This window comes from Carassius auratus, chromosome 13 (genome assembly GCF_003368295.1).
Source record: "Carassius auratus strain Wakin chromosome 13, ASM336829v1, whole genome shotgun sequence".
Classification (NCBI taxonomy): domain Eukaryota; kingdom Metazoa; phylum Chordata; class Actinopteri; order Cypriniformes; family Cyprinidae; genus Carassius; species Carassius auratus.
The window spans coordinates 4,938,169-4,954,725 of record NC_039255.1 but is presented as its reverse complement, the minus strand read 5'-3'; the positions used below and the strand labels follow the sequence as shown (position 1 = coordinate 4,954,725).

Below are 16,557 nucleotides of genomic sequence, written 5' to 3'. Positions count from 1 at the left end.
GCTTTTTTTTTTTTATAATAGCAGAAAACAAGCTTTTAAAAATAAAAGTTAAAATTGACATTCCATTGGAGAACCTTTTTAAAATACGTTTTATAGGAGTTTTTATGTTTTATATAAATTTATATGCTGATGTTAAAATGATCTTAATGTGATGTTAATGTGAATAACCTATAAATGTAACACCAATAACCTTCATAAAGGAGCCATATAAAACATATCATGGTTTTGGATAAAAATAGGATTTCTTTTGCTGAATCCTGCTGAATTTGGATAATTACAGGATTTTTTACTAACCACTAACCAAAGAACAACAAAGAACCACGATTTTTCACCAATTTTTTTTTATTTTTTTTATTTTTTTATTTTTGGTGTGGACCAATAATATTACGGTTCAGACACCTCACACTCGGAGAAGCTTCTGTTAAATAAGAGTCCTCTTACCTTTAAGAGCTGTTGCGTTACTACAGAGGGCGGTGCAGGGTGCAGTGTGATGGAGGCTGGCCCTGGGGCGTGAGTTTACTCCAGCGAACTCCAAAACAGCTGAAGACGGGGGGCTGAAAGAGACACCAGTGATCCTCGCTCAAGGAGGGGCATAAAAACACTTCAGGTGCTTTTTGTTTGGGTTTTATAAGGAGATCTCTGCTGGATCTCCTTCACTGCGCTCCGCCCGGTGCTTGAGGACAGAAGATGCCCAGGCAGTTCCTCTGCCCAGTGTTCGGCTCGTCACTGTGGTTGGCACTGATACTCCAGTCTCTCATTTCCTCCGCCGTTACCTACAGGAAACCAGTGTCCGGAGGGAAGAGACATAGCTTTCTGGAGAGAACTTTGATTTTACTGGACGTGAATACGCGAAGCCCGGTGAAAGTTTTGAATGACAACTTCCTCTCCTTGCAGTTGGATCCCTCTATTATAAAGGATGGCTGGCTGGACTTTTTAAGGTATTGCAGTTTTGCAATTACACTCTACGCCTGACGATGATGCTTTGATGGTGCTGATGTGTTTGTGTTGATTTAGGAAGATCCTGCTGGAGAAGCCGTCCAATAGGTGTGTTCTAGAACATGGTACCTGGTTTAAAGCTGGTCCAAATGAACCATGTTGTATTAGCAACATACGATCTTAAAGTGGTCAGTCTGGATGACCAGCTAGAAACCATCTCCCATGTTTCCAACACAGCTACCAGGCTTCTTCTAGATTTTCCAACAGGAACGCTACTAGACATTATTAGTGAATCTTTCCAATAACATATAACTACCCAAACACCTAATACTGCTATTTTACTATGTTTGAATCTATCGACCAACGTCCCGAATACACATTTTTTACACAATATCATATTTTTCTGAAGATAGGTTAATACCTAACCCATTTGCTCTTATTAGACGTTTATTGTTCACGGATAAACTTCATGTTTAGTTGCACATTTTGGAAATATGAAAGAGACATATATTCTATGCGATTTATAATTGTATCTTGTAAAATACTAGTGTAGACTTCCATGTCTATTTACGAACTTTCGAACATTCATTTTACGCGTAAAGTAGAATTCAACATGTTTACGCGCAGTGTAAAAAAAGAAAAAAGAAAAGGAAAAGAACATCTGTTGAATCCCAGTGAAACGGTGTTGTGGGATGATCTTCGCCCGTGAGCCCATCTCTCTACTCCACATACGAATATGGATTAATAGGCCTATATTAGAGCACGTAACCCGAATATACGCGCATATTTGAATGGTTGTGTTAATTTGCACACCAGGGCTTGACCTGGAAGTGAATAGGATGTGTGTGTTCCAGCCCCCAGAGGAGAAAAGACAAAACCCTACGGAGAACCGAGATGTAAGTGTGTTTCACAGCCCCGAACAGATTTCAGTATCGATGTAGTGTTTACTACCGATATATTACCAAAATAATAATTAGTATAGTAAGGGTGAGGTGTTGGAAAAAAATAGAATTTAAGAAGTGGCCCACATAAATCCGAACCCCAATTTGCTGTCGTGGCATTTATTGTTAGTTTTCTGTCGTGTTCAGTGCAACTTATAGCAGAGCAGTCAAATGTGTTTGTTTGGGTTTTACATTTAAATTGCGTAAAGGGTAGCTACTTTAGCCTATGGAAAGAAACCAGGACTGAACAAAAGCGGAATTTGACACGACCACTTGAACATTTATATCACATTCAATTGCATGCTATTTTTACAATCTTAAGGTTTGTGATCTGCTGTTCAATAGATTTGATGTGATATGTATAATGTTTCGCTAATGATATGCACATGCATGCATTCATGTTAAAATATTTGTATGTAAATAATTTATATATAGCCTATATATATATATATATATATATATATATATATATATATATATATATATATATATATATATATATATATAGTTATGCTTCATGCTTTGTTTGACTAAATTCACATTATTGGACGTGACTCCAAATGCGCGAAATGTAAATTTGTGTGCAGCTACTTGCTTCAGTTTTCTCTTTCTCAGAAATGTATTTTCTAACAACCACTGTCGGCCCACCGACCAAACACAGGCTTCGCTGATTAAAGTTTGTGGTAATCTAGCTTGTTTTGCTTTTCACAAAATAATATGAAACAATTCACAGTCTATTTATTTTATTATTTTTATTTAATTCGATTTTATTCTTCTTTGATTTTATCTGTTGTTTTTTAAGTTCTCTACGCTCTAGGGCAGAATATTTGCGCAGTGGGCCTAGTTTTATGTGCACCTTTTACAGCTTCTTTACGGCTGGTACCGTATCATGTCTCATTATTTAGGAAAGCACTAAAAAGAAGATGGTATTTATTTATTTATTTTATTTTTATTTTATAAAGAAACGAGCGTGTAGCACCACAGGCTGCAGCTCTGTGTGAAATAATCTGCTGTTGATTTCACCACTGACTGCGGCCTAAAACCTATCATAGCCTACATCACACCAAATCTGATGAACGTCGGTCTGTCAGTTTCCGTAAGAAAGTTATGCACTAATCTAATGGCGAAACCAGCTCGCTGCGGCCAAATAAAAAAGACTGAAAAAAATATCCCAAAAGTAAAATAGGAGTTTATAATTATTGATGACATTTGAGATATTATTGCCTTGTATAATAAGACGCAGTGGGTTAGGCTATATGCAGTAACAATAATATACATTTTTCCAGTAGCCTGACTAGTAGTGTAACTAATTACATATAAGATTTCCGTAAAAAGTTACCATTAATAAAACAGCTAGTTATTTAATTATTTTTGTTGCCTCAACCCCTATGATCTGAAATCCAACAATCCATTAATTACTTGATTTATTTCCATAATTTCCACTACTCACACAGGCACGTGAGGTCACCAATGCATCAGGAAAGCCTGGTATAGTGAAAAGCTTACATTCAGAGGATGGAAATACTGCCTTTACACTGATTTAGTCAGTAAAAAGGTGACCAGAACACAGATGTGTAAACTGTGGCATTACTTTACTCTGGCATTACATGGCTTGCCCAATCACATCCCTCTGATTCCAATCTAAATTATATTTCTATAATTCAAAATCTTAATTTATGTAATTTCTTTTGATAAAATACTTCAAGAAATCTAATCATATTTGGACATTTGGAATTGAGTCAGTCACCACTGAGTGTTTGTCCGATCCAGTGTAGATTTTGGTCAAATGACGAGGCAGAAATATAAAGTAAGTAACATTTTAGGAGAATTTTAGGTGTAAGATAAAAAATTACAACTTCTGTGGGGCGTGAAGGAAACGTTATGTACTAGTAGTGTAACTAATTACTGTTGCCAGAAAGTAATAAGTAAAATAATAATATTACTTTTGAAAGGAGTAACTTGTTACTAGTAACAAGTAATAAATTATTTTTTTAGAGTAACGCGCCCAACACTGGTTATATGTTGTGTAATATATAATTTGAAAGGATATAGATCCTATATAAACATGCTTTAAAGAAATAAGTCCATTTATTCAGTTTATTATCCATCTTCACTCTAATAGTGTAAAATCATAAAGAAAACCTCTCTCTCTGATTTAATGCACTATACAGTGCTCTATCAGGCAATGTAAATAACTAACTTCATATGGTCAGATTTAAACTGACGTTTTATTAATTAAAAAATATGACTAAATGACTAGACTAGATTATTTAATATGATTGAATTGAAATGACTACTTTAGATTGGACAAATGAACTTAGGTCCAAACGGCTCCTTAATGTAACCACTGCTTTTGTATTTTTCTAGTGCAGCATTTGTTGTAGCCCTTGGGTTTCCCTGAGCCTTTTGATCTGTGATCTACATCTTTCTGTATCCACAGCTCCAAGCAGTTAGTCACTCTGGCACGGGGACTCTCTCCAGCTTATTTGAGGTTTGGGGGCAAACGGACCGACTTTCTCCAGTTTCATAACCTGAAGAATCTTGCAAAGTTTAGAGGGCCTGGACCAGACTATTACCTCAAAAACTATGAAGATGGTGAGGCCTGATTTGCTCGTTTTCAATTAGGTATTTTGCATAAACTGTTAGGACTGATTGAGAAGTTTGTGCACTCCGTGACTTGGGATCAGAAACCTTGATGGGAAGTCAGACTATATTCCAGAAATACGGTTTGGAATCAAGATATTAAAACGGTGTCATTTCATACTATGTGGAACAAAAATGTGCATGTATAAACCAGAAATATATCTGAATAAATATTGATGCATTTCATTTGTTTAGTGCATGCCTGTTGAAAAGAAATGGCTTTTTAATTACCCAGACTTTTTTTTCAATAAACATGGAAGAGAAAGAAATACATTTCGAGTATCTAGTAAACATGTCCACAATGCAAACCACATGCATGGTTACATTGCTCTTTTAGTGGTTAGCTTGTCCTCTTGATGGGCAGATACGCACAAAGAACTCCAAAAGCATTCTCGCGGTTTCCATGCAGACATAGTGCGCAGTGACTTCGCTCTGGACAAACAAAAGGGTTGCAAGCTGGCCAGCCACCCAGACATGATGCTAGAACTTCAGCGGGAGAAAGCGGCTCAGATGCAACAGGTCTTGTTGAAAGAACAGCTCTCCAACATCTATAGCGACGTCACATTAACAGGTAGGAGATTACAACAACATGCAGATACTGAGGTAATACAGTGTATATCATAACGTTCTTTTTTTTTTTGCCTCAGAATTTCACCAAATAGGTTATAACATATATACACTCATGAAAAAAAGATACAAAGCTGTGACTGGGGTGGTAGGCCTACCCTAAGGCACAAAAACTAAAAGGTACATTTTTGTACATTATTTATGCTTACTTTAGTCTTTTACACGGTGTGTTTAGGACTGTGTTGTTTTGGGTGCTTGCTGTATCTTTAGTTTGGTTTTATGTTGTTTAAGAACTATATTCAGATGTTTTGTCTCATTGATGTCCAGGATCATAGGTACGCCAATAAATGCAGTGATGTAATCATTGTTTCTTGTTCCAGAAACGCATAGGTTTCAAATGATGAGAGGCAGGATGGTCCGGCAAACAATCAGCCAAGCATATGGTTTTATTGATCACTTTCAACAGCTGTGCTTTGCCTGTTTGTAAATCCAGTGTCCGATTTCAGATTTCATAGTCACACACACAGACACTGCCCCAAATGTTCAGATCATTTTATGGGAGAATAAATGTTTGAAAGGAAGAAATCTCGGAGGACTTGTCAGAGACCTTTGTAGTGCTGAAAATGTCAGATCAAGGATTGAATGAAGCTGAATGATGACATATACAACAGGCTAGTAGAAACAACAGCTGACAATGATTTCAGAAATGACACTTTGTAAAAGCACTTGCTATAGATCTGAGAAGGAGAGCAGGGAGGTTTTTGCATGCAGTTGGAATCAAGTCAGTAGTATCTTTTCTGCGTGTGTTTAAATCACTTCAAATGTGTTTTGGTTGGATCAGGTGTGATATTTAGATTTTTACTGCAAAGACACTGTTGTCGATTGAACTCTGATTCTACGAAGGGAATTAAGGGATATTTTGGGGGTTTTCTTTGACAGACCAGGTTTTTTCTTTCTTTCTTTCTTTTAAATGCCATTGTTTTGTTATTGTATTCTTTGCAGCAATCTCAATGTAAACTCAAATCACTATCTAGGTACAGTCAACCGGAGAGAGATTATTTGTTTAAAGCAGATTTAGTGTGGAAAGATTGTACTAAGTTTTATGTCAGGCACTGTGTGAGTTCCAGTGCGGGTCACGCCGCACATTTTCTTATTAATATTGAAATATAAGCTCAGATGAGAATTTCCTAACTGCACTTGGCATCAAGCAAGCCGAATGTTGTTTGTTCATATCTAAACCATTATCATGCCAAATTCAGCGAAAAACACTCTTCTAACTTTCACCCTTATTTTCCAAACATCTTTTTACACACATCTGCATTTGACAGGGTGTCTGTAAGAGGAATTAGGACTAAACACACTTAGCAAAGGAATCTCTTCCTCTGTGGATCTCAGCATGTGTGCTGTAGCAAAGAGCCAGCCGTGTGCATGACTGATTGGTGAGAATGAAGACACCTGGGTGCACGGCACAGACGGGTCTGTTAGCAATCAGGACACCCCCCCGACACAGTCACTGGCAGGTGGCAGGGGAATTGCAGTGAGATAGCTCTTCCCATCCATTTCCACTCCGCACAGGTTGGCTTTTCTGACCTTTTCTCATTAGAGCTATCCGTAATAGGCGCGAAAGCCCCCTGCCAGTTAAAACAAACCGTGGTGAGACAAGCCCTAGGTCATACTAGCTTTCACCTCTACACTCGCTACAGTTTAGTCCAGTTTATTTAAAGCAAACCATCAGAGACAGGTCGAGGTCAGGGCGCTCAAAGCTCTCATATTGCTACAGTTCCATTTTGCTTTATGTTCCATGATGTTACCTGTCATTTTAGCTCCTCTGTTTTCAGAATTCAGTTAGTGAATATTGCTTTATAAAATTATATATTTATGTTTGTAAGGCACTTTTTTTAAAACCCTAAAAAACACTTAATAACAATAAAAAAGTGTCTAATAAAGTAAGTTTATTTAACCATACAAAGCTGCATATTACAACTATATCATAACTGAAGCACACATTTCTAAGGCCTTTAAATTTTCATCATGAGCAAGACTTTGTTCTTTAGCAAGTAACACGACTTTTAGTATAATTTAAAAACTGTCCAGCATCAGGTTGTAGTCTTTTTGCTATAAAATATTTACAGAAAATAAAAACTTTTAAATTGTTGTTCATAAATGTAAAAATGTATCAAATATTATACATATATTATTTTTTTTTTTTTTTTTTGGGGGGGTACATCTCTCAGTCATTATTGTATTGCATTGAATTATCTGTTAAACTGTTCCTTTTATTATTATTATTATTATTATTATTATTATTATTATTATTATTATAAGTCAGGTTTTACATGGTTAACTGATCACTGATGGGCTGCCATTCTGAGATCATTTGAATAACCAAATACTATATGCTTTAGCATGGCTCACTGCAGATGCAGCATTTGGTATTCAGCTAAAAAAAAAAAAAAAAAATTCCCGTTGCTTTTGTATGATATCAAGTAGCATATCTTCCAGTGCATACAGAAATGACCTTGCTTAAGGCTTTAAAGTTTTAAAGTTGTGCTCCAAGTTATTATTTCAAATGTCCAAATTATTGAACTATTAATCTAGCAGAAATCTCCACATTTATTTATTTTGCAAATATTAGGTTGTTACATTAGGATAATGTCGTCATTTCTGGTTAAATTTTAAATTGTGAACATTATATAACATATCTACATAATGGGAATGTTTTTATTGCTGACAAACAATAACACTGAATAACCTAAAGCACATACAATATAGCATTTACTTACAGGCTAAATTAGAGTGTGCTCAGAGTGCAACTGTAGAGGGCTTTATGGTTGTTATCGTGTGATTCTTAGCGTTTCTGAGGTCAGATACACTTCAGATCTGTGAACTGGTCTGCCGGACTCTCAGGAGAGCAGCATTCATCATAAATAACTGTCCCTTTTAAGTCGCATGAATGTTCTTGCTTTCGCTTTCTGCTCAAAACATTTCCCCAACGTCCACTTACAGACATGAGGCAGTCTGTCTGGGCGATGCTAGCATGTTTGCAGCACAGCTATATTCAAAACCATTTCCTGCCCATTTGCTCAAAGACAAATGACAGTGTCCAGTGAGGGTAGTTTGAGTATTAGCTAGCTGACGGTTAGCCTTTAGCCTCTCATTTTCGTTGACAGCAGTAACTACTTGAGTCCTCAAATAGTCATTCGAAGTACGGAAATGTCGTGAAAATGGGCTAGAGGTGGGAAAACCTCCCATAATAGTTCCGCTTAAAATAAACGCTTAGATTCGAACAAAAATGAGGAGTGGCTTTGACCAGATGCAGTCTGAAGTGAGATGGTGCCATTTCACAACACTGCGTCATTTGTTTTCCCTCCACGAGTTCGGGTAACATGCCCATGCTACTCAGAATCGCTTTTTGACTCATTGAGTCCAAGTTTTTGTCCAGTTGAAAACGTTTGCTCCATAGTTGGGCGGTTATTTAATTGAAACGTTTGCTGGAGTATTTTGATGAATACCGCATGGTGGATTTTCTTTCGCCAGTCATCGAATAGTCTTCCTGTCCTCTTCTCTCTTCTTGTGCTCAAAGTGACACAAAGAGTTTTTCCTCCTCCCCCAGCAGCAGTGAAAACACACATGTGTGCACTCAACACAAACACAGCGCGTGCACGTAGAATAGTGTGCTAATGATAGATCTGAGGCTCTGACAGATGTTTCTGCCTGTGAAGGAAAACGTGATGTTTTTTCTCTATATCTGAGGCATTAAGCAGATACTCACACACATCCTCAATATTCTCCAGAAGAGTTAAGAGCTGAATATATCTGTAGGCCATACATATAAATAGCACTCATGAAGCACAGAGATACTTGATTCACAATTAGATAGATGAATTAGTTTCTTCATCAGAACAGGTTTACAGAAAATACATGACTTGCTCTCCACTGGATCCTCTGCAGTGAATGGGTGCCGTCAGAATGAGAATCCAAACAGATAAAAACATCACAATAATCCACAAGTGATTCATGCAACATAAGTCAGTCGATTAACATGTGAAATGTGAAAAGCTGTATGTAAGAAACAAATCCATCATTAAGGCATTTTACCTTCTAACAGTTCATAATCTACAATAACGCTTCCTCCGGTGAAAAAGTCCATCTACTGTTGTTCTCTCACATTAAAATCCACAGAGACATTTGTTTAGAACTGTTTTGCTTGTAAACAGAGCTTGATCTGAACATATTTCTCTCTTGATTCAGGTGAGACTTTTTCACTGGAGAATTATGGATAGGACTCGTATTTTAGCCAGAAGCTACGATTTGAAGTTAAAAACCTTTTGATGGATGTATTTATTACAATACACAGCTTTTCACTTCACAGTAATAGATAGACTGGAGTCGTGTGGATTACTTGTGGATTATTTTGATGTTTTTATCAGCTGTTTGGACGCTCAATCTGACGGCACCCATTCACTGCATAGGATCCTTGGATGAGCAAGTGATGTAATACTAAATATCTCCAAATCTGTGATGATGAAGAAACAAACTCATCTAGGATGGCCTGAGGGTGAGTAAAGTTTCAGCAATTTGTACATTTTAGGGTGAACTATTAAATTCCATAAACCATATATTATTTAATAAACCATATGATCATTTAAATGAACTAAAATCTCTTGCAGTTGCTAGGAATAGCACAGGCACACATGCATGTGCTAATTAGCAAAAATTCCATCACTGCTCTTAAGTGTCCACAGCCATTGCTTTTTAAGTAAAGCAACATATCGTTTCCATCTTGGATTTTTTCTCCTCCCAAATAATTGCTGACTACTTTTTGGAGCCAACTTCAAGTCCGTTTGAGCATTATAGTTGCTGCAAAATAAATTTTAATTATTATTGTTATTATTTAGAATTATTATTTTTTTACAACCATAGAGAGAGAGAGAGAGAGAGAGAGAGAGAGAGAGAGAGAAGAGAGAGAGAGAAGAGAGAGAGAGAGAGGAGGGAGAGATTGGGAAATATGGACTTGAATATTTACAATCTCAGTGTGTGGCATGAGTGAACAGAACTGTAAATAAATTAGACACTAAATAACTCTTCTGAATGTTTCCACGTTGGCCAATACTCAAGGTCTTCTAAATGACCATAAAACAACATCTGAACTGGAAAAATAAAATTTGCCACAATAGAAGGTTATGAAGACAGAGTGAGCTCTAGACATCTCGTAAATGTAACAAGAAACTGTCAGCCTGCATGACTCAGACCACACTATATATTGCTGTTCAGTTTGCCAAATGAAGTGATAAACTAGCCTTTAAATGAATTTGCAAGTAGAAACAGATAATAGCAGCATATTTACAGTTTTCAAAATAATGAAAATAAACTGTGACCAAATGTTAAGAGAAAACAGATGTTTACAATGCTTGGAATGAGTCGAAATTCCCTGCTGGGTACACAAACACAGTCTAATAATGATGCTAGCGTCAAAATTATCAGATGTGTTTAAAAGGGAGTTTCGGATCTTAAATGCCTTCAAAATTAATTACACTTATTATAAAATATCTTATGGTTCAGTGTGGGTCATTTAATTGCAACCAAACCGTGTTTTTGCAATGAATTAATATGTTTTTTTTTTGTTTTTTTTTTGTAGATTTAACAAACTAAAATCACAGAAATTATGCTAATAATTTTGTTATTGTTTGTTAGTTCAAATCATCTTTAGAATATTGTGCTGATGAATTGCTGAGATATTAGTGATCAGTTCCGATATTTAATTTGACCCTTACATAAAGTAATGCAAGTGTATGATGCTTTAATGTTGCCACGTCACTTTTGGAAGCATAATAAGCATAAACTCGGGTTATAGCTTATGTGATCACCAACCTGGCTGGAGAATATAATTTTATTCAGTCTGTTTTTTTAAATATAAGGTGGGCCAAGAGATTTTGTTTTAGTTTTCATGTGGAGATAATATTTCTACAGTTGTAGCCAAATTCTGAGCCAGGACTTTGTGGGAACTGGATGGGCCACATTTTACACTTTCGCATCCAGCAGTTCCCTTTAGTATCAAAATCTAGGAAATTAAAGATGACATGATACATTAATCTTCGTCTCTTTAGTGGTTTACCAGGTCACACATATTGGAGTTATTTGCCTGGCCTTACCATGCAACACAAAATACCAAATAATAATCCAAGATAATCCCAACCAAGGAGTTCCCTTTCCTGTGATTGTTATAAAGCCGTAAGCTCTTAGTCCGTGAAGTTTCCTTTTCATTTGATTCATTCATTTGATAGTGGGTTTTAAATGAGTCATCAGTCATGCACTCATTGTGCATGAGATCTGCACTTCAGCAGCTGCAGGTAGTTTAATACCACCCCTTCATAAACAAATATTAAACCGCTGCGATTGCTGAAGACATCTGCCTTGTTGCCACATACATTTCAAGTACTGACATGACTAAAACCTTTATTAAAAATGTAACTGCATGAAATACTTTAACGGAATCACCGTAGCAAGCGCAAAATCTCAATGGGATTCATTCATGAAACACAAGCAGAGCAAATGTCTTTGCAAATCACTTGCAAAACCATTGCATTGCAATGCAAATCGCTGCATTCAATTCAATTGGATTTATGAATGTTTTACATTGAGATTCGTTCTGCTTGTGTTTCATGACTGAGGCCAAAAGGATTTCTCACTACCCTCTAAAATGCACATATTTTTGTTCCCATGTAGATATTTACTGTATGTATTTTTTTTTTTTTTAGCATTTCGAGTTCCAAATATGATTTCATCTTTGCCAATTATACACATCCAGAACTTATAATTTGGAACTTGGGTTAAATATAATTGAATATTAAAAACATCTCTGTGCAAGACCAATAATAAGGGCGTTTAGTGTGTACTTTAACTGTTTAACAACCAATGTTCTGTTCGCCTTCAATTCCATGTTCAAAACATACGTCCTTCATTACTTACAGACTTATAGCATTTCCCTAATTAAGCTGTCAGTGGATATTCATGAGCTTTGCCTCAGAGCACGATTATATTAGCTGTTTTGTAAGGAATTAGCACTGTTGGACATTTTGTTAATAGCTGACATCACAAAGAGATTGTTGTGGCAGCTTGGCATTATGTGAGGTGAAGTCTGGTTATATATTGCTGTGGTGATTTCACCTGGCAGCTTCGGTCCTCTCAGCCTGGTTGGACGTTGATTTAACTAGTTTTAATGTTCCAAGGACCATCTGGCTTTACCACAAGTTCATCCTGCATGTTGAACTTTTTCTAAGAAAATTGCATACGTATTGAAGTCAGGCTTGTGTTGTGTGCCACTCCGAATTAAGACATTAAGAGGGCATTTTAAATTTAAGTTCAATTCCCGAGAGGGAAGAATTGTAACATGAATTGAAATGTGAAGAACGTTTTTTTTTAACAAGTTGCGATATACACAGCATATTGAGTATTTCCATATTTGCACAGTAACACAGTTTTATATTTTTTATTTCGGCCAAACAGTTATTGTAATATTGTAAAACACCCTAATATTCTATATCAAAATAATCATATTTTTTTTTTTTAAACATTAGTTATTCAAAATTAAACTGACAAAACAGACAAAATGTATTTTTCATAATAACATTTTTGATTTATTGCCATGATAAGTCAAAATGTAGGATTTATAAGCAGTGGAATTGATTTGTTGCAATACATACTGTAAATGCCTTTTATTAAAACTCATTTGTGTGACATTGAATTTCTTCCAAGTTCCAATTCATGAATAGAAACAACATTTTGTAAACTCCAAATTCTGATTGAAAAGTATAGGCTGTTTAGCTCACTGAAATTAGAAAATAGGAATTTCAAATGTTTTACACACTGTCAGTGAGTTTATTCATTTGTTGCATTCCTTTAATTTTGATATTGCATTTCAGAATAGGATAGGATGATGGTGGATTGTATTCTGCTTAAAGATCGGATCCAGTACAGGTCATAGAGCAGGAAAGCAAATGTATGTCAGTCTGCTATTTTCCCATTGGCTGATCGCAGGCTGCTGGCTCTGTCCTCCTCACAGTCATGCATGGTTCTGTGATGTTTCAGATGCAGGAAAGATTTGTGGCTCACGAACGTCTCATCTGATTTGTGTTCTCAATCCAACCTGTATCAGGTTACTCTTTTCTTCTAGAGTATTTTTTCAATAGCACAGCTGCTGAACTCTTCCCTGGACTTTTCAGACTGAACAGAGACCCCAAGCTCAGTGGGTCTGCTGCAGAAATTTATTAAAACAGCCCAAAGATATGTGAATTATGTGAGGCGCTGGCTGGATCTAGATGTTACCACCTGTGAAGAGGGTATTATTCATTTTTATGTTCTTTGTCAGTAGTTTTTCTGCTCCTGCAATACCGGTCAGGGATCATTAATCATTCGGATGCTTCTCGCTGAGGTCATTTTGATTATAATATAAGGTCAATACCAAGGCCAGAACCACAACTATGGTTTGGCAGCCAGGACATCACACATAACAAGAGCAAAACTCCAAACCGCTGCTAAGAATACAAGTCCTCTGTCCAATTTATTGCTTTCTCTGTTGAAGAAGTTGTCTTGCCTGAATCAGGAGAGAAATATGCAAAGATAAAGCACTTTTTACAAGCGAAAAAAAGTCCAAAACACAACAACTAATTTGTCAGAAGATTTACAGAAGAAGTGCAATGTGATTGTGTGACTTTTTGTAGTTGTGTCAGCCAATCAGATTGTAATTTATTTATTAATTTTTGCCATATTTTTGTTTGCCATATGGAATAGTGAGTGGACTGTAGGTGTGGCATCTGAGACTGAGATCACGCTTAAACACTAGTGGGCCAAGGCCAAATGAGGTCATTGCACAATTTCTTGATATTACCATTGATAGGAAGGTGTCCGTCCAAAAAACTTTTCCAAAAACTTTTCCAAAAAACTTTTGCTCTTTGAAACTGTTTATAGTTTCTCAGAGAGTGTGATGCCAAGTGTATGTTTGGAAATCTAGGATCTACTGTGCAGAACAGCCAAAAATGCTTTCATTTCTGTATTTTTTCCAAGAAAAGTCTCGTCGTTAGATGACAAATAATGTTGTATACATTTTATGCAACTTAGAAAAGTGGATTCTATTTTTAGTTGAAAGAGAAAGAAGAAAGAAATTAAATTCATTTGCGGTCTCCAATTTCTCCCATTCCTGCCCAGCTATTTGTTTATTTGTAAATCCAGAGAATTTGCCAGAAGCCTGAATATTGACATGTGGAATGCAGAACTATTGCTGCTCAGACTTGTGCATTTGTGTGTTCGTGTGTTAAGGAGAGCGTTTTTTAAGGTAAGAACTTTTTGCTTTAGTTTGTCTGGAATAAACGCTCTTTCTGAACAGCATGTACAATATTTTTATATCATATTATGACTAAAGCATAAATTCAAATTACTAGAAAATCCCAAACACTATGGCATTTCCACCCAGTACAGTGAATTTTAAGACAATAACAATTCCGTCATAATTTACACATCTTCATGCTTTATGACTTTTCAAAGCTTTATGACTTAATTTCTACTGTACCATGGAACACAAAAACAGTTATTGAAGGATTAGTTCACCCGAGAATGAAAATTCGTCCATCTTCTCCTCACCCTCGAAGCATCCTAGATGTACAGTATGTGACTTCCTTCTTTCAGATTAATCCAATCGCAATTGTATTAAAAATTGCCCTTGCTCTTCCAAGCCTTTCATTGGGGGTAAGCAGGTGTTTGTTGTCGACAGTTCGGAAGACGTGAAATAATAGCATGGACAACTTTTAATACAACTCCGACTGGATTATTCTGAAAGAAGAAAGTTACACACAACTAGGATGCTTCGAGGATTAGTAGAAGATGGATAAATTTTCATTTTTGGGTGAACAAACCCTTTAAGCTGAATGCCCAGCCAGCTCTTTTCCATATAAAGAAAGTGAATGGTGACCACAATTGTCATTGTATGGAAAACTTAGTTTGGAAATTCGGCAGAAAATCTTCTTTGTTGTTACACAGAATAAAGAAAGTCCTACAGTGTTTGAACAGCACAAAGGTGATTAAGTTACTAAACAGAATTTCCATTTTTGTGTGAACAATAATTTAAATACTGGAGAGAAGTAACCCATGAAACCCCTTCTGCGGCCTGAAACTAGAACATTTGGGTAAGCAGCCCAGATCTTTCCCCACATTTGCAGATTTGTGATTGGCTGGTCTCTGTTATCCGTTTCCTCTCAGGGTAATCTATTAGAAATCCGAAATCTATCAAGCTTTGACTTTAATTCAACTGAACAGATGAGTTTAAAAATGATGTGGAGAAATCTCAGCACTGCAACAACAGTACCAAGACCGCAGTGAGTTTTGATGAAACCGCGTGTGAAGAAAGCCGTATTCTGGAAGGAATTTTATAAGTCCATAAACATGTAATGAAATTTGCTCTGGTCCAGGGAACATGGTAGGAAAAGTAAAATTGAGTTTTCTGAAGCAGACTGTAGTGCTTTGAAACAGCCTTCAGTTAGGAGGGGCTAACCAGAACCCCTCTGCTTTATTTTGTTCACTTTAAACTTGAGTGACAAGACCTGACGGCTCTAAGCAAAGGCAGATGGAGAGCACCGTTGACTGGGCACAGCATAAGGCCAGCAGAGCACCTCTACTGTGCTGGTGCCCCATATCCGCTTAGAGTGCTAAACATTTTAATAATGGTAACATCAGTGTCACCATTGTGACCCCATTGCTCTTTGGAGGTATTATATATGAAGTGTGATTCTAGATTTAATATATATATATATATTTATATATATATATATATATATATACAGAACAGACCAAAAGTTTGGACACACCTTCTCATTCAAAGAGTTTTCTTTATTTTCATGACTATGAAAATTGTAGAGTCACACTGAAGGCATCAAGGACTATTTGACCAAGAAGGAGAGTGATGGGGTGCTGCGCCAGATGACCTGGCCTCCACAGTCACCGGACCTGAACCCAATCGAGATGGTTTATATGAGCTGGACCGCAGACAGAAGGCAAAAGGGCCAACAAGTGCTAAGTATCTCTCGGGGAACTCCTTCAAGACTGTTGGAAGACCATTTCAGGTGACTACCTCTTGAAGCTCATCAAGAGAATGCCAAGAGTGTGCAAAGCAGTAATCAAAGCAAAAGGTGGCTACTTTGAAGAACCTACAATATGACATATTTTCAGTTGTTTCACACTTTTTTGTTATGTATATAATTCCATATATAATTCACATGTTTCATTGTTTCATGAAAATAAAGAAAGAAAACTCTTTGAATGAGAAGATCTGTCCAAACTTTTTGTCTGTACTATATATATATATATATATATATATATATATATATATATATATATATATATATATAAAATGCTTGCAAGATTATGATATAGACGGCTTTTAAAATGGAAACACTAGGAGCATGCAGAGATTGACAAATGC

General features: G+C 36.4%; 1 protein-coding gene across 1 annotated transcript in view; it reads left to right on the top strand.

Moving 5' to 3' along the window:
• The first annotated feature begins 481 nt into the window (after window positions 1–481).
• Window positions 482–16,557, top strand: part of LOC113113147 (inactive heparanase-2-like) — a 30,876-nt gene continuing 14,800 nt past the window's right edge. The window contains exons 1-3 of the mRNA XM_026279327.1: window positions 482–938; window positions 4,318–4,472; window positions 4,930–5,091. Of these exons, the coding sequence (XP_026135112.1) occupies window positions 688–938; window positions 4,318–4,472; window positions 4,930–5,091 (568 nt within the window). The 5' untranslated portion in view covers window positions 482–687. The remainder of the gene's footprint in view (window positions 939–4,317; window positions 4,473–4,929; window positions 5,092–16,557) is intronic.